Genomic DNA, 19708 nt, shown 5'->3' with positions numbered 1-19708 from the left:
ATCGTATGACGTTGGCAGGATAATCAATAATTCCCCAATACTTGGCTAGGAAATCTGGCCCTAGGATGACGTTGAATTTCATCGGCGAAATGACTAGGAATATATGCTCGAACTGGACACCTTCAATGTCAAATGTAACGAAAGCTTGAAATTTACATTTGATATGCCTGTCCGGTACTATCCCTTTAATTTTGATCTGTGCGACTGGTATCAATAACATGTCTTCTTCCTCCTTCAACATCACAATTAACCTCTCAGAAATTAATGAAGCCTGAGCTCCAGAATCGATTAAGGCAGTTAAGTATTATTAATAACTGGAAGACTTCGTTGGACCTTTGGTGTTGTAGGAGTGGGATCTTCATACAAGAGATCTGAGTCATCCAAGTACCTGTAATTAATGTTTCCCCTCTACTCCGGTTTTCAGGCAATCTTATTGTGGTGTTGTCAAAGTTTTTTTTATTGCGCCTGTCGATTCAGGGTTTATTGCAGGCGTCGTATTCTGTCTTCTATCAAGAGCACGCCAGAAGACAGAAGAGGGAGGAATGGTGGTCCACTGGTATGGAAAAGAGAGGAGCTGTCGGAATCCAAGGACATCGCCAACCCTAGGGCGAATTGCAAGGAAAAATAGAGCAACACTTTCTACTGTGTCTTCTGTACAAAGGTGACATGATTTCGAACTCATTAATAAACTCAGGAAAAAAAATTTTGAAAGATTTTCTCTATTCGAAGAGGCCTGGTACTGGTCTTTCGAGTTGACGCCCTATAGGAGACCTGCGCGTCTATGACGATGGGGCCCTACCTATGATGAATTCTAATGCTGAAGACGGCACACACACCCAGCCCACGAGCCATTGGTATTAACCAATGAAGGACAAAATCTCCCACCCGGCCGGGAATCGAACCCAGGATCTACAGGACCAAAGGCCAGCACGCTAACCATTTACCCATGGAGCCAGACAAAGTAAACTCGTGTGCTTATCGTGAGGTGGTGCAGCTCTTTTCAGGCACACCCGCGTTGGGGGTGAGCTGCATGTACCATTTCAACCACATACCAGCTCTCCTGCCATTCTTAAATTTCTGGCAATACCGGGAATCGAACCCGGGCTCCCGAGGATGGCAATTAATGACACTAACCGTTACGCTAGGGATGCGGACATCTCTCCCCTGACAGCTCAGAACATACCTCTTACAAGTAATAAATTTCATTATTGATCCATACTGAATTTCTGTATAATATTAAAATATCCAAATTTATTTTAAATAGTCCACCTATTAATACATATGTTACATCTTAAGCTTGGGGCGTATGCATTATTATTCACAATCCTAATTGGTACATGTTTCACTCTATATATTGGGCATCATCAACCATTAGCTCATCCTCAATATCATGAAGCATCGGAATCCCAATTATGCATTAATTTACCTCATTATTGCTTAGGCATAATGGATGTGAATAGAAAGGTACATTAGTTAATCACTCTTAGTTGACTAGTTAAATACTACAAATTTGATTATAAAAACATATCAAATCAAAATCTCTTTATTTGCAAATGAGGTGTCTACCTCGGTGTCAAATGGTACACTAAAATACATTATTGTCAAGCACTAAATATTAAATTAACATGAAGAAAATTTTCCTATAATACAATATTATACAATTTACACTAACAATTTTTTTCTATTAAACACACAGTTCATCCTTAATAAATTTATATTGTTTACAAAATTCTACTTGTAATATCTCCTGTGCTACTTACAAATATAGTCAACTGATATACAGTATGTGGAATTACTTCAAATTATATTATACAACTGGTATAAGATTAAAATTTACATTGCATTTATTTACTTATTATTTAATTTTTTTACCCATTCTGGAACCTAAGTAGCATAACGACCTGCTGCGTCTTAATCAGAGCCCCTTTTGCCACCACTTTTCAGAGTTCCTGAAGGGCCTTCACAGCTACCGTAGTGGTCCCAGGGCCCTCAAAGTCCCCACTGTACTTCACCCCTACAGGCAGTCCCTTACTTTGGCTATCCTAACTCCTTAGATCAGGGGATGGAATTAATTTATTCACACACATTTTTTTTTAAAATTTACAATAACCTGCACTGGTCGAATGCCCTCTAACACTTCATTTATTTTCTCTGTTGCTGTTCATTCTCTTCTTGAATATCTGTACAGATTTTGGAAAAGGATCAAACACTACCCCTGGTAAACTGTTCCACTCCTTCACACCCTTCCCAATGAATGAGAATTTACCCCAATCGCTTCTGCTAAAATTCCTTCTGATTTTATATTTGTGGTCAGTCGTGCCGATATAATTATTTTCCAACTGAAGCCTCTCACGGATATCTCCCCATGCTTCTTCTCTTGTATAGGCTCTATATAATCCTATAAGTCTAGTTTTCTCCCTTCTCTTACTTGGTTTTCCACCCAAGGTCCTTTAACATTTCTGATACACTACTCTTTCTCCTGAAATCCCCTGTTACAAATCTTGCTACTTTCCTCTGCACACTATCTATTTCTTTTCTTAGGTATTCTTGGTGAGGATCCCAAACACTGTTTGCATATTCCAATAATGGATGAACCATACTCAAGTAACTTTTTTCTTTTAATTCTTTGTTGCATCCTTTAAGTAGCCTCATTATGACATGTAACGATCTGTATGCTTTCCCAACAATGTCGTCAACATGACCCTTCCAGTGCAAATTACTTTCAAATCTCACACCTAAGTATTTGCACTTGCCATCTTTTGGGATAACTACCTCATCCAAAGTATATTCAAATTCAGTTTTGAAGCTCCTGTTTGTAAAAGTTGTAACAGTTGATTTGCCTGCATTAACATTCATATTATTTTCTTCAACCCATTGTTGGATACTTTCAAGGTCCCTTTGTAATTCTGAACAATCCTCAATGTTGTTTATTTCCCTATAAACAATTATGTCATCTGCATACAATCTTATTTTTGATGTTCTATTGTTCCCTAAATCATTTGCGTATATTAAGAAAAGTAACGGACCAATTATACTACCCTGTGCAATTCCCTTCCAAACTTTCTCTTCCTGAGATACATTATTTCCTACTTTGACTTTCTGAACCCTTGAATTTAGAAATGTTTTTATTCAACGTTTAACCCTTACGTCCAATCCTAATCCCTCCAATTTCTTTAATAATATTCCATGTTCCACTCTATCAAAGGCTTTGGAAAGATCTATGGCTATGCAATCTAACTGACCTCCTGAATCCAATTGATCTGATATGTCCTGCTGAAATCGCACCAGTTGTGCCTCACAAGAAAATTTCTTTCTAAATCCATACTGGCTCCTCATGAACCAATTTTTATCATCACATATCCCTCTGATGTACTTCGATATTAAACTCTCCAGAATTTTACAAACTATACTGGTCAGGCTGATTGGTCTGTAGTTCTCTGGTTTCCTTTTATCACCCTTTCCTTTATAAATTGGTATTATTATAGATTCCTTCCATTCCTTTGGTATTACACTATTATTTATGACATAGTCAAAGAGAAATTTTAAATAAGGCACTATGTACCACCCCATTGTCCTTAATACCTCCCCAGTAATTTGATCACTTCCTGCTGCTTTTCCTTGCTGAAGCAGTTGGATTTCTCTGAAAATATCTTCATTTGTGAATGAGAAGCTTCTTGTTTCCCTCTGTGTCTCTCCCTCTCTATCTTCTGTTTCGGTTTCCAACTCCTGACAATCATCTACTGAATCTCTGAATTCCCTACTAAATAGGTTTGCTTTCTCAGTATCTGTTAAATAGTTTTCAACCCCTTCTCCCACCATTGTAGGAATTTGGATTCCTTTTCCTTTTTGATTCCTGATATATGAATACAGCTTTTTCCATTTGCCTTTGTGGTCATTACCCTCTTGAAGTATGCCATTCAGATATTTCTCTTTTGCTTCCTTTTTCACTGTATTCAGTTCCCTCATTAGCTGTTTTCTAGTTTCTCTACTCTCCCTACCCTCTTTGATTTTCCTGTTTACTATTCTACATTTCCTTTTTAATTTTCTTATTTCCCTTGTATAATAAACAGGGTCTGAGGTCATTTTACCCTTCTTAACAGGTACAAATCTCTTCTCCCCTTCCCAAATGATTCCTTTAAATTTAGCCCAAAGTGTATCCACGTTACTCCCTTCACTTATCCAACAACTGAATTGTGATTTAAGGTAAGTCCCAAATTCATCAACTTTAGTTTTTCTGTACATTTTCTTGTCTTGTGTAACCCTCTTATTAAGCCTTTTTGGTACGAGTCCTACATCCATTATTACAGCCTTATGGTCTCCTATTCCTTCAATTACCTCAGTTTTATCAACAATTTCCCATGGTTTAACCAAGAATACATCTAGTAAGTTATTGAGACGAGTCGGTTCTTGTACTACTTGTGTAAATCCTCCCTCCCAAATTAATTTATTTGCCAGTTTCTGTTCATGGGCTTCACTTGCATCTCCATTCCATTCAACATATAACATGAATGTTGAACACTCGGTGTACACTTATTAGGAACACGTTAAAACGTTCATTGAACTGTATTGTCCAGTTCTTTATCTTTGGTCTTGTCTTTTAAATTAAAATAAAACACATTTAAACCCTTATAAATAACGAACATAAGTTGCATATAATGGTCATTTACAAGGCTTAGAATCTGGTTGTAGATTTCTTAATTTTGTTTGCTATCTTCAATGAATGCTATTATCGTCTTGGATATCCATATAAATATAGTTTTTGCTAGTAAAAGTTTGGATGTCAACTATAACAGCCCTAAAATTTAAGGGTTTGTCCTAACTTGTGAATTTTATTTTAAAAAATTTGCACTCCTTATTTTTTGTTGTTATTATTATTATTCATTATTGTGATATTGAAACAGGCATCATTTTTATTAATCTGAATTTTCAGTACTGGACGGTAGTTGTCCAAGTGATGTGCATTTTTTATGCTGAAATGTGAGTTGCATGCCATTGTTGTTGATGCTGATCGAAGGGAAGACTTCTCAAATTTTATGTTTGATAGTGAAATTAGTAGTTTCCAGTACCAGAAAGTAGTTAAAGAGTAAAAAGTATGTTGTACATACTAAAGTATGTGATTCCATTTTAAAGGGTGGCCGCTTTAGAAAACTACTTCTTACCCCCTCGTGTCTTGTGTGGCAGGTTTCTTATGTTGACGGTCCCGGCTCGACTAACTGTCACAGTGCTTGTGCTCCGTATGTTGTAGCTATGTGCCGGGTGTGGTGGGGGGAGTGTAGGGGAAGGAGGCGTTGGGTGGTGCTGTATGTTTGTGGGCCAACTGTGGGGGAGTGTTGTTAGGGGATGACTGGGAAGGAGTAGTATTGGTTAATATAGAAGGAATTCTTGAGGAAGGAGATTTAAAGATATGTCGTTTTACTTTTAATATTTGCAATAACTTAGGGATTAGTTCATAAAGGGGATTTTTGACATCTATTGTATCATTTAAGTTCTGATTTTCATTTTCACTGGTTCAGGAAAATATAGATGTTTTCATACTGGTTCATTAATTTTCCTTTATTTAACTTTTTGAGGATTGGTAGGTCCTGCTCTGTTGTCGTGTATTGGTGGCCTGTGTCTTTCATGTGTGTACTCATGGCAGAAAATTTGTTGCGTTTGTTTACGTTGAAATGTTCCTGGTATCTTGTATAAAAACGGCCTGTCTGCCCGATATATGATACAAGACATTGAGAACGGGTAAGCCTATAAATTCCCGTACCTGGGTAAAACCCATTGTTGGAGTTTACGACGTTTTGATTGAAAAATCTACTTTGATTAGTGTTTTGAGTTCTGAAAGCTAGACCGAAGAAAACGTACAGGGGGAGGGTGTGCTATATACTGTCGTAATGATCTCAAAAGTAAAATAGTGGCTACTTCAGACCAGACAATTCCCAATCGAACTGAGTCATCCCAATCCCAAAAAAAGGATGGACCCAGTATTCCTTTAGATTACCGACCAGTTTCTATCCTACCACCTCTGTCCAAAGTGCTGGAACGCCTGGTACATGAGCAAATCCTTGCGTACTTACATAAATATGCTTTACTCGACTCTTACCAATCAGGCTTTAAGAAAAAACATAGTACCATGACAGCTCTGCTGAAAGTGACAGATGACATTAGATATGCAATGGACAACAAACAAGTGACAATACTTACTCTTTTAGATTTCAGTAGCGCATTTGATACTGTTGATCCTAGTTTGCTTCTTCCTAAATTACAGTCCTTAAACTTTAGCCAGAAAGTGCTGGAATTTTTCTGTTCTTACCTAACAAACCGCCAGCAGTGTGTGGTTGCAAATAATAATAAATCAACGTGGCGAACAAAAAATATTGGTGTTCCACAAGGGTCAGTCCTAGGCCCTCTCCTATTCACTTTATATATAAATGATATCACCAGATCAATTAAGCACTGCAAGTACCATCTTTATGCTGATGATCTGCAAATTTATTACCACACCAGAACTAATAATATACAACAAGCAATATGTAATGTAAACACTGACCTTGAGCAAATTAATAGCTATGCAATTAAAAACAACCCTAAATTAAACCCCCATGAAATGCAAGCCATTATCGTCGGTACATCAAAGCATCTTCACATTTTAAAACAAAATTGCATTCCTCCCGTAACTTTAAATAATACTGTTATACCTTATTGTGAATCATTTTCTAACCTTGGTGTTATTATAACGGAAACTCTAAACTGGTCAGCGCAAGTTAAGAATATCTGCAAAAAGGTTTATTGTGGCTTGCACCCCTTAAAACGGTTCAGAAATGTATTCCCTCGATCACTAAAAATTCAACTTGTTTGGTCATTATTATTTCCCATTTTTGACTACTGTGATGTAATTCTTACGGATATAACAAATGAATTAAGCTTGAAACTACAACGCACTCAAAATGCTTGTCTTAGATATGCTATGGATTTACGATATGACGCTCAAGTTTCTCCCTACTATAAACAATTATCTTGGTTACGGCTAGACGACAGGCGTAAACTACATGCAAATACTCTTGTGTACCAGGTACTTTCGGAAGACATCCCTGCTTATCTCTCCAGCAATTTTCGTCACCTTGGTTCTTTACATCTCCATGATACTCGCTCAGTGTCCCTCCTAGAAATACCTGTCCACCGAACAACCACCTACCATCGATCATTTACTATCACTGCTTCGGGATGGTGGAATACTCTTCCGAAAGACATCAAGGATGCTGCATCAAAAAGTATATTTAAAACATCCTACCAGCAGTTCCTCGTTAAGTGCTTCCAGCAAGGTACAATACCTGTATGAGTGGAACGAGTGATTGTGTGTGAAAATGATATGAGATTATTGCACAATAAATTAAATATTGGTTTAATATGATAATTTAAATTAAATTAAAAACATCCATATTGTATTTACGAAGTAGAAGTAGCCTAAAAATAGCTAGTAGTAAGTACAGTATTTAACTTAGATCTAGTCATGCAAGGATACAATTAGTTAAATTTCATTTAATATTTTTACTGAGCTTACTAGTATTTTTACATTCGTATTTCTTTCGTTGTGTTTTTTTTTTTTAATCCTGTATTATGTAGGCAGTTACTTTTTCTTTCTTTCTTCTTTGTGTGTATATATTCATATTTTTGTCTTAAAAATTAGTGTTATTTGTAGTTCTTTGTATTTTAAGTTAATCAATGTCATTATATGGCATTGTAACAATATGTGTGTGGTTAAGTGTAAGAAAGGGCCAAGAGCCCTAACTTCGCCACATAAAATAAAGGCTTTATCTATCTATCTGTCTATCTATCTATCTATCTATCTATCTATCTATCTATAATCAGAAAGAATGCTTTCCCAAAGCTTACATGCAATGCATGTCAAACTGACTGGCCTGTAATTTTTAGCTTTATGTCTATCACCCTTTCCTTTATACACAGGGGCTAACATAGCAACTCTCCATTGATTTGGTATAGCTCCTTCATGCAGACAATCAAAGAAGTACCTCAGGTATAGTACTATATCACAACCCATTGTCTTTAGTATAACCCTCTAAATTTTAATACTTCTTTAGTATTATAGTCACCTCCTTTGTTTGGACATTATCCTTGTAACCAACAATCTTTACATACTGTTCACTGATTACCTATGCCTTTTGAAGATCCTTGCATACACACTCCCCTTGTTCATTAATGATTCCTGGAATGTCCTTGGAACCTGTTTCTGCCTTAAAGTAACTATGCTGATGCTTGTTGTTTTAAGGGGCCTAACATCGAAGGTCATCGGCCCTAAAGTAACTATACATACTCTCCCATTTTTCACTAAAATTTGTATGACCAGCTATTATGTTTGCCATCATTTTATCCTTAGCTGATTTCTTTGCTAGATTCAATTTCCTAGTAAGTTCCTTCAATTTCTCCTTACTTCCACAGCCATTTCTAACTCTATTTCTTTCCAACCTGCACCTCCTCCTTCTTCTCTTTACTTCTCTGTTATAATATAGTGGATCTTTACCATTCCTTACCACCTTTAAATGTACAAATCTATTTTCACATTCTCAACAATAGTTTAAACCCATCCCGGAGTCTGTTTACATTTTTATTTACCGTTTTCCACCGATCATAGTTAATTTTTAATAACTCCCTCATTCCTGTTTTATCAGCCATATGGTACTGCCTAACAGTCCTAATTTTAATACCTTCCTTTCTTTCACATTTATTTTTAACTACCACAAAAACAGCTTTGTGATCAATAATACCATCTGTTACTTCGTTTTCTCTATAGAGCTCATCTGGTTTTACCAGTACCACATCCAGAATATTCTTCCCTCTAATTCGTTCCATCACTTTCTGAATCATATGCCCTTCCCATATTAACTTATTTGCCATTTGTTGGGTATGCTTCCTGTCGTTTGCATTACCTTCCCAATTGACATTTGTTAAATTGACGTTACCCACCACAATCACGTTCCTTTCCTTATCGTTTCCCACGTAGCTGATTATCTTATCGAATCATACTGAATCAACGTCAGAGCTCCCCTTTCCCGGTCTGTACACTCCAAAGACATCAAGTTGCCTGAGAGCTTGGTTTTCTGTGTGTACGGACACGCCTCGATGCCCCGACACAACAATGCTTCACTGTTTTAAAGCAGTGAAATTGTTTCGTGCGTCGTACCACATGAGCAGAAACTCCAGTCATTCCATACATGTCAGCTACATCGATGCTTTGAAACAGCAAAGCTTTGAAACAGTGACAGTGTTTATCCTCTCACCTCAATATAAATACGCCACATGACATTGCCATGAAGATGAGCCGACACTCGTTATTGCCGTGAAGATGAGTCGGCACTCGTTATTGCCGTGAAGATGAGTCGGCACTCGTTTATATACGCTTCAACTTCCGAACTGCGAGTCAAGTTACTACAAGAACAATATACTCTGCAATGTACGGTCTTTGTTTTACACAGAAAGAGGACATTATTATTCTCAAAGCATGTCATACTATAACATAAAGACACTCCCGTTTGTCAGTTGCAGAAGTTTCAAAAATTATGTTTTTAAACTTCAATTTGAAGTAGATTTTTAAAGTGGATTAGGTCAAGTCTGTTACTGCACGTATAATGAACATCCTCAGCCTGTTTCCAGTCATTCGACCGGGTGTGGAATGGAATGAATGAAGCTCCCATCTAGCGGCGAGATAGGCATTGTGCCGGCTGCCGAAGCCTGTCACACTCTTCTGAGGCAATGATTATTGAATGACACATGAAATGATATTGGAGTGTGTTGCTGGAATGAATTATGACAGGGGAAACCGGAGTACCCGGAGGAAAACCTGTCCCGCCTCCACTTTGTCCAGCACAAATCTCACATGGAGTGACCGGGATTTGAACCACGGAACCCAGCGGTAAGAGGCCGGTGCACTACCGCCTGGACCGCGGAGGCTCACTGCGCATATAATACTATAATACATTTAGTAATATTACTAGCCGAGAAGCAATTATCCCAAATAAATAACACAGCATTGTAACATCTGTCTTGAGAAAATTAAAAGAAATTAGAATATTTCAATCAGAATTTTATTTTAAAATGTTTCTGTACCTTCAGTTAATCCTTCAGAGTAATGAAATAAATTAAACTATGTTCACAATTGTTATGATTAAAGTTTAGATAGGAATGGGAATTGAATTGAAATCTGGATTTCTGTTTGATTATATGGAGTAAATAACTGTATGGATTTACAACTGAATTTCAGGATAAACCAGGAAATTAAAAATAAGGCTAGTTAGGAAGTTGAAATAGAAGAACACCAAACTCAATTATTGTAACAGAATTTCAAAATCAACAACTCAGTGTTGCGCTTAATCACAATGGCAACAAAGCAAAGCAAAGTCATCTCCGTACAGGCCATGAAGGCCCTTGGAGCGGCGGAAGGTAAAGGCTTCCACTATCCGTAACCTCGGCACTTGATGGGGTAGAGTGGTTAGCTCTACGCCCGGCCGCCTTTGCCCCCAGGAATTAACCTGGTACTCATTTTTGGTGTAGGCTGAGTGAACCTCAGGGCCATATGCACCTCCGGAAGTGGAAGTCTCATTTCTTAAATTTTACGACTTCCTGACGGGGATTCGAACCCACGTCCTTCCGGGCGAGCCGAGCACGCCTTTACCGCCTCGGCCAGGCAGCCCCTATCACAATGGCAACATTAATATTAATTTGATTGTTGACTCCTTGGTTGAAGAGTCAGCATTGAGGCGTTCGGATCAGAAGGTCCCGTGTTTGTTTCCTAGATGGGTCGGGGATTTTAATCACATCTGATTAATTCTTCTGGCTCAGGGACTGGGAGTTTGTATTCGTCCCGACTCTCTCCTCTTCATATTCAGACAGCATACCACACCACCAAGCAGTGCATAAGCATGTAATATTGATTGCTCCCTCCATATAGTGTTGACGTCATGAAGGGCATTCAGCCATAAAACAGGGTCAAATCATCCTTCCTCTCTCCCCCCTCCCCGTGACACAGTTTGCACACGTGACTCCGCAGGTGTGGGGAGTGGGGGGAAGTAGTAGAAGATTACTTAAATTGATTATCAGGGTGTGTTCTGCAAACATGAAAAATCCTTAACGTTCATGAAAGATAAGTAAAATTAATGAGAAAAGAAATAAGAATAAAATAGGCACCAGGCAAAATAGACTAGAGAAATATGAGAACAAGTGAAAACCTCAGGGATGAAACAGACTCCGCCAGTAAAAAAACACAAGTGAAATGATTAAAGATTATTTAAGTACCAGACTGCAAATCAAGTCTCTGTTACAAGTGAAGCAGGATCACAGTAGAAAGGCAGAAACTACAGTGAAATGAGAAGGGCAGTAAAGAAAGAATAAAACAGAAATCAGCCTTTATGAACCCGTACGAATGAACAGTTTGATAAACACACCCAAAGATATGGTAAAATTGATTCTCCAAGTTTATTCATTTCTTAGCACTACAGAACAATTTAAGAGAAAACTAAAGTGAGAGTAAATTATCATAAAATAAGGAAAATAATGCTTAAGTTGCACAAGGGATAGAACTCACAAAATGAAATAGAATGCTATATAGCGAGAAGGAAAAGAAATTAGCATAAGAAAAATAAATAATATTATAATAGGTTATAACGCAGAGAGAATACAGTACACAAAATGCATGGTAAGGTTGAACGAAATACAGGGTATTACGTCAATTAGGTTCTACTATTGGGTTTACATACATGATTCATTAAAAAAGGAAATGAAACTATCATTGAATACAGATTTTTCCATAGGAGCAGATAAATCCAAAAGAAAAATTTCATTTGCTCACTTCATCTTCCAATCGAATAAGACTCGACTGTTTATAATTAATAAACATAATTTGTAAGTTTTTTGTTATCTAATTCAGTTTTAGAATATCCATTGGAGATGTTGATGACATTTTCACTGAAATGGAATGGTGAATGGCTTTTAGTGCCGGGAGTGTCCGAGAAAATGTTCGGCTCGCCAGGTGCAGGTCATTTGATTTGACGCCCGTAGGTGACCTGCATGTCGTGATGAGGGTGAAATGATCATAAACACGAGACATACACCCAGCCCGCGCACCAGCAATATTAACCATTGATGGTTAAAATTCCAGACCCTGCTGGGAATCGAACCCAGGGACCCCGTGTCCAAATGCCAGCACACTAACCGTTTAGCCATGGATCCGGACTCATTTTCACTTATTCCTCGCTATTCCACGTTTGACAAAATTTTCAAGACGTAAATTTCAGTATAAATCATTCCAGGCGAGATTAGATGTTACAGGTAAGCCACAGAACCAGTCAATTCAAAAAAATATTGAATATTACTTACATATTTGGTTGTCGAATAATTCTTTCATACATACGTATGTATGTATATATATATATATATATATATATATATATATGTATATGTATATGCAGATCCCATGAAGTATTATCACGCTTCACATCATATTAAATACAGTTAATGAGAAAATCAGTTTTAGTTGCTGGTGCCACAAAAATTCTACATTATCCTGGTTTTCAGGTGGGATCCACTGTAACGCTCCTGATGATAATTCATCATCATCTTGAAAAACGCTTGCACCTTAGCCACCAAACATCTGCACAATCCACCATTGAGACCAAGACTCCGACTCATCAGCAGGATGATACAGATGTTGATTCCCATAGGGAATCTGAAATATTTGACCCGAAGGAGTAAATTTATATTACCAGTATAAATAGTCCGTTATTGCACATTATAAATTTTCCAGCTAACTCATTCCTGGTTGCCAGGAGCTGATTGGGCATACACAGAGAGCGATATGATTAAACAATAGTTGTGCACTGAGTAAAGTGCAGTTTTCAAACATAATTACCTATATAGTTGTTTAACAATGTCTTCATTGTTTAAGTTATGACACAGGAATAGTTAATCTTCAACATAGTTAAGTACAGAAAATTGGGGATGAAAATTATAAAGTTTAAAAATGACACACATTTCCATATTCTTCAAGAGTAGTCTGAAACAGGGAAACATTTCCCTAAATTCTGTTACAGATTACAAAAGAAATTGTACCACAGTATAACATCATCTGCAAAAATACAATGCATGTCGAACTTACTGGCCTGTAATTTTCAGCTTTATGTCTATCACCCTTTCCTTTATACATAGGGGCTACAATAGCAACTCTCCACTGGGCGAGTTGGCTGTGCGCGTACAGAGGTGCGGCTGTGAGCTTGCATCCGGGAGATAGTAGGTTCGAATCCCACTATCAGCAGCTCTGAAGATGGTTTTCCGTGGTTTCCCATTTTCACACCAGGCAAATGCTGGGGCCGTACCTTAATTAAGGCCACGGCCGCTTCCTTCCAACTCCTAGGCCTTTCCCATCCTATCGTCGCCATAAGACCTATCTGTGTCGGTGCGACGTTAAGCCCCTAGCAAAATAAAAAAAAATTAAGCAACTCTCCGTTCATCTGGTATAGCTCCTCCGACCAAACAAAAATCATATAAGTACTTCAGATATGGTACTATATCCCAACCCATTGTCTTTAGTATATCCCCAGAAATCTGATCTATTCCAGCCGCTTTTCTAGTTTTCAACTTTTGTATCTTATTGTAAATATCATTGTTATCATATGTAAATTTTATTACTTCTTTAGCCTTAGTCTTCTCCTCTATCTCAACATTATCCTTGTAACCATCAATCTTTACATACTGCTGACTGAATACTTCTGCCTTTTGAAGATCCTCACATACACACTCTCCCTGTTCATTAATTATTCCTGGAATGTCCTTCTTGGAACCTGTTTCTGCCTTAAAATACCTATACATACCCTTCCTTTTTTCACTAAAATTTGTATGACTGCCAATTATGCTTGCCATCATGTTATCCTTAGCTGCCTTCTTTGCTAGATTCAATTTTCTAGTAAGTTCCTTCAATTTCTCCTTACTTCCACAGCCATTTCTAACTCTATTTCTTTCCAGTCTGCACCTCCTTCTCAGTCTCTTTATTTCTCTATTATAATAAGGTGGGTCTTTACCATTCCTTACCACCCTTAATGGTACAAACCTGTTTTCACATTCCTCAACAATTTCTTTAAATCCATCCCAGAGTCTGTTTACATTTTTATTTACCATTTTCCACCGATCATAGTTACATTTTAGAAACTGCCTCATGCCTACTTTATCAGCCATATGGTACTGCCTAACAGTCCTACTTTTAAGACCTTCCTTTCTATCACATTTATTTTTAACTACCACAAAAACAGCTTCATGACCACTAATACCATCTATTACTTCAGTTTCCCTATAGAGCTCATCTGGTTTTATAAGCACGACATCCAGGATATTTTTCCCTCTGGTTGGTTCCATCACTTTCTGAATCAGCTGTCCTTCCCATATTAACTTATTTGCCATTTTTGGTCATGCTTCCTGTCGTTCGCATTTCCTTCCCAATTGGCATCTGGCAAATTCAGATCTCCCGCTACAATCACATTTCTTTCCATGTCGTTTCCCACATAGCTGACTATCCTATCAAATAATTCCGAATCCGCGTCAGTGCTACCCTTTCCCGATCTGTACACTCCAAATATATCAAGTTGCCTATTATCTTTAGAAATGAGCCTTACACCTAGAATTTCATCTGTCTCATCTTTAACTTTTTCGTAGCTTACAAATTCTTCTTTCACCAGAATGAACACTCCCCCTCCCACCATTCCAATCGTATCTCTACGATACACACTCCAGTGCGGTGAGAAAATTTCTGCATCCATTATATCATTTCTCAGCCATGATTCAACTCCTATTACAATATCTGGTAAATATATATATCTCTATTAAATTACTTAATTCTATTCCTTTCTTTACAATACTTCTACAGTTCAACACTAACAATTTTATGTCATCCCTACTTGATTTCCAGTTCCCTGTTCCCTTATCACCGCTCCCTAGGCCATCCAGTTTCCCTGAATGTACCTCCCTATTACCCTTCCAAACAAATTTCCTAACTTATACGTACCACTGTGGTTTAAATGAAGGCCATCTGAGCGCTGATCCCTATCTCCTACCCACCCATTAGGATCTAGAAATTTCACTCCCAGTTTCCCACATACCCACTCCATAATCTCATTTAAATTCCCAATCACCCTCCAGTCAGTATTCCTCCCACACAGTATTCCACTAATAACATTCTCCGCTTTCTTAAACTTCACCCGTGCTGCATTTACCAGATCCCACACATCTCCAACTATGTTGCTACTTATATCAGCTTGCCTTACGTTGTTGGTACCAAGTGAAACACTGCCACCTTCTCCTTCCCCTCCTCCCTCTCTTCTACTTTCCTCAACATCTGCTTCAACCTAATTCCTGGATAACATTCTACCCTGGTTCCCTTTCTTCCACACACTTTCCCCACGTGTCTAACGATGGAATCCCCCATGACCAGAGCCTCAACCCTACCCACCTCATTTGATCCCCTCCCCTCCTGGTCTGCCCTATCTTTCCTGATAGCTCCAGAAGCTACTTCCTCCTCCCTTTTCTCTTTCCCATGACCCTGTTCCACCTGTCTTTTCCTATCCTCTACTCTACATTTCCCTTTCCTACATTTTCCCTTCCTCCTACTTCCACACATCTCACCAACAGTTCCCTGTCCCTCATCTTCCCTCTGTTGTTCTACCTGGAGTGACTCGTACCGATTTCGCACAGACACCTGTCCTGAATTCTGATCCTGAATAGAGCCCTTAGCCTGCAATCTCCTTCCCCTTAGAACATTAGACCACCTGTCTTCTACAACTCCCCCTTTCCTTCCACTCCCTCTTGTACACCTACTGTAACCTGTACATTGTTTGAGGGAGTCCTATCTTCCTTGCTGTCTTCTTTGAGAATCCTAATTATCTCCCTAAAACTTTCCAACTCCTCCCTCATACCCCTCAATGCCTCACCACACCCACAGTTTGTACACTCGCGCTCCTTAGCCATTCTTTACGGAAAAAATGAAATTAAAAATAAAATAACTTATTTGCAAAAAATAAATGGACGGAGGGTTATATTGTCTGGGATAGTATTCAAAGATCACACAATAAGGTAATTAATATACGACTACACTACAATACTACTTAGTCGTGTTCAATTTTTTTCCTACAACCCCTAACAGGATGAAAACTGCTGTTAATTACTGAATATCGAAAGTAATACACAAGAACTACACAATTCCAAACTGCAATTAAGCCTATCCTAATTACAACAAGAGTATTTTAGTACGAGTTTCTACGGATACCCCTACTACACCAGTACTACACAAATATTTTACAATAATAAAATAAGCACACTAAATTCTAATAGGATATTACTCGTACACTACTGTACAGTGCACTACAGTAATTTTTAAACTACTTTCAGACGTATCCTAATTACGATACCGGTACCGTATGTCACTACTAAGCACAAGCAGAAATGAAATTTGCAAGAACTACTGTACTCAAAGATTACCAACGAAGCTAAATGCTTAGACAAATTATTATTCGTATTACGGTCTAATACACACGAAAGATAACACACGAATATAGCAGGCAAGATACATCACTATCTAAATGTACTGTATCTATACTACAATGGATCTACACTACCGGTACACTACACTGCGTTTAGTTAAATGCTTAAGTAGCGAAAGGATTGCCGTACACGAAGAAAAACACAAATATAACTGGCAAGATACTATCTAATATATTATACCTTATCTTTTCTACGATTCTACTGAAATGTGGTTATGTGATTATTACAGCTGGTCTTAAATTTCTTGTCTTTTTGTTATACCCTTTTCTAAACAGCTTAAATTTCATCTTGTCTGATACTGTAGTTGCTTACTCATTTGCCTGTCATTTATATATTCTGTTGCAGATTGCTCAAATGTATATGAGTCAAGCTCAAATTGAGTCTTCTGGCTCTGCTCTGAGGAACATAGAAGAAGACTTCTATTAAAGGCCAAGAAAAAGAAATACCAAGACTGATGTCTGTAATAAAACTGATAGTACAAACACAGATGGAAAAGTAAGAAGCAGTGACGAAGAAAAATACCATAGACAGATGTAAATAGGAACATATCAGGTTGCTTATAAAAAAATTGCAATTTTTTCCTTTTTGTTAACTCTGTGCTCATTTACAAATGTTCAAAGCATTTAAATTTGATTTTATAGAGTTCATTCCTTCAGATTATAATCTGCTAAAAGGAATATTGGAAAATTGTCATGCAACGGACTCCTTAGTTGGCTTATAAAGCCTTACAGCTGCATGATAGAATAAGACTGGTGTTAGTCATTGATGACTAAAGTACCATATTTTCTCGTGTAGTTTAAGTTAAAAACTGTAATATAAAATGTATTCTTTTTCTCTCATTTAATACTTTAAAGAAAACAAACCTGTCATTTTAAACCTTCCATTTTTTAACTTGATGTATAAGATTCTCAGATACATGTAAAGAACAGATGGAGGAAAAAACTTGCTATGTTGGTGCATGTTGATAGAGAGTAGGCTTACTCGGAAAAGAAATTCGTGGGACCGCAACTGCAGGATAGAATAAGATTGCTGTTGGGCATTGATGACTCAAATAGACACTGTTGTAAGGTTAAGCATATATTTTAATTATTGAAAAAGAGAATGATTATATGATGTTAAAACCATATCAAGTTTTCTTATCTTTCCTTTTATGTAATTATTATATTTAATAAGCACTTTTAAATGTAATATAATATAATAATAATTCATGTTTCTCTCATTTAATATTTTAATAGTTTTAAAGGAAACAAACCTGTCATTTTAAAACTTGTATTTTTCAACTTAATGTTAAAGATACTTAGTGTATAAGATTCCCAGTTGTCTTCCTATTCATCTTAGTCTATGGTCTGACATATATATTATGTAAATAAAAAATATTTACTTGAACCTCCTTATTATATCAGTACAAATTATACGTCTTCCTTAGACATAAGAAAATGGTGGTGATGATGGTGCTGATTGTTGTGTTGTTGTTTCAAAAGGCAGAACATCAGGGTTATTAATCTGATGTAGAAAAACAGAGATAGGTATTTTAAGCCTTCTTCCCGTAATATTTATTACATTATTTCCTTTCCCTCAACCTCAACCTGTATGCATAGATATTTATGCTGAAATACTTGAGTGTATCACACTTTGGAATGACAAAATCATTGTCTTTTGTAAGAAAACAATTCTACTTTCTAATACTGATGTTACAGTACAAATTATTTTTTACCTATTTGGCTTAATGCTAGATATTTGCAGTACATAGTCTGATTTATGACTACATAGTGAGAGTTCTTTCATACTGCTATTCCCTCTTACTGTAATCACCAAATTTCTGCATCGTTTCTCTGTAAATAAATGTAAAAAGATGTTCACCTTGTACTTCTTTGTTATTAATCAAGATGGACTTTACAGTTGTAATTTTTTAATTTCATTTAAGTTATATACTGTAAAATATAGCAATGAGAATTTTAAGCCACTAAAATCAAACCTGTCATTTTAAAACTTCTATTTTTCAATTTAGTGTTAAAGATTCTTAGTGTATAAGATTCCCAGTTTAAGAATTACTTTGGGAATGACAACCCAACATTATAATAACCCATAGTAAGGACAATTCGAATGGATGATCACGTCATTAATTTGAGAACAATCAACATTGCGACATGTCAAACAAGTTGCAAGAGACTATTCTCATTTTAGATCTTGTATTGAAAATCAATTGAAAGGAGAATAATAGAACTTTGTTTTACACCTATTCAATACCTAACTAGCATACAAAATTAGGATTTCATCCTTATTTTATTGCCAAATTATTAAAAACGTGGTACATGTTTCACTCATTTTCTGAGCATCTTCACCAATATTGTCATTACAAGGTTAATTAGGAATGTTGATATTGAATTTGTATACATGATTTCTCATTAGCAAACTTAAGTAATACTATTTTTAAGAAACATACAACTTAACTTAAAGATATGTCAACAAGCTCATTGCATAGTTCAGAGAAATCACAATTCAACTACCAACATAAAGCTTGAGAGTCCCCATCAGACCTAGGCCCTGCTTACTCACACAAGATATTCAAATCCTGAATGGTAACAGCAAATGTTGAATTTAACAAATTTCAACAAATGTTGAATTTAACAAGTTTCAGTAAATGTTAATTTCAAAGTGTGCAACATCATCACCTATAATAAACCACAGCACATTAGAGTTTCAGATATTATGACGACGAACACAATAATAATTGTGCCTGATCTCATAATTTGTTTTGAGAGTGTAATATACCTCATTTCTCAAGTTTATATGAAGTGACAACGATTCTTCAAGATTTTAATAAAACATTAATCAGGTTTCTTAAAAATTGTATTATTTAAGTTTGCTAATGACAAATCATGTATACATATTCAAGATCAATGTTCCTATTAACCTTGCGATGACAATATGGCTGAAGATGCTCAGAAAATGAGTGAAACATGTACCACGTTTTTAATAATTTGGCAATAAAATAAGGATGAAATCCTAATTTTATATACTAGTTAAGTATTTAATAGATGTGAAACAAAGTTCTATTATTCTCCTTTCAATGTCAAACAAGACCAAAGAATTTGTTAAATTCATGAAGGAAAAAACTATACTCACT

At 36.7% G+C, this 19708-nt stretch overlaps 1 protein-coding gene across 3 annotated transcripts in view; it reads left to right on the top strand.

Moving 5' to 3' along the window:
* Positions 1-18440, top strand: part of DNAlig1 (DNA ligase 1) — a 719906-nt gene extending 701466 nt beyond the window's left edge. For all 3 annotated transcript variants that reach the window (XM_068225852.1, XM_068225851.1, XM_068225853.1), the window contains one exon: positions 16927-18440. In XM_068225852.1, coding sequence (XP_068081953.1) covers positions 16927-17007 — 81 coding nt within the window. In that variant the 3' untranslated portion in view covers positions 17008-18440. The remainder of the gene's footprint in view (positions 1-16926) is intronic.
* The last annotated feature ends 1268 nt before the right edge of the window (positions 18441-19708 follow it).

The sequence above is a fragment of the Anabrus simplex genome, chromosome 2 (assembly GCF_040414725.1).
Source record: "Anabrus simplex isolate iqAnaSimp1 chromosome 2, ASM4041472v1, whole genome shotgun sequence".
NCBI classification, from domain to species: domain Eukaryota; kingdom Metazoa; phylum Arthropoda; class Insecta; order Orthoptera; family Tettigoniidae; genus Anabrus; species Anabrus simplex.
The sequence above is the reverse complement of the archived record's forward strand: the minus strand, read 5'-3'. Positions and strand labels throughout refer to the sequence as shown.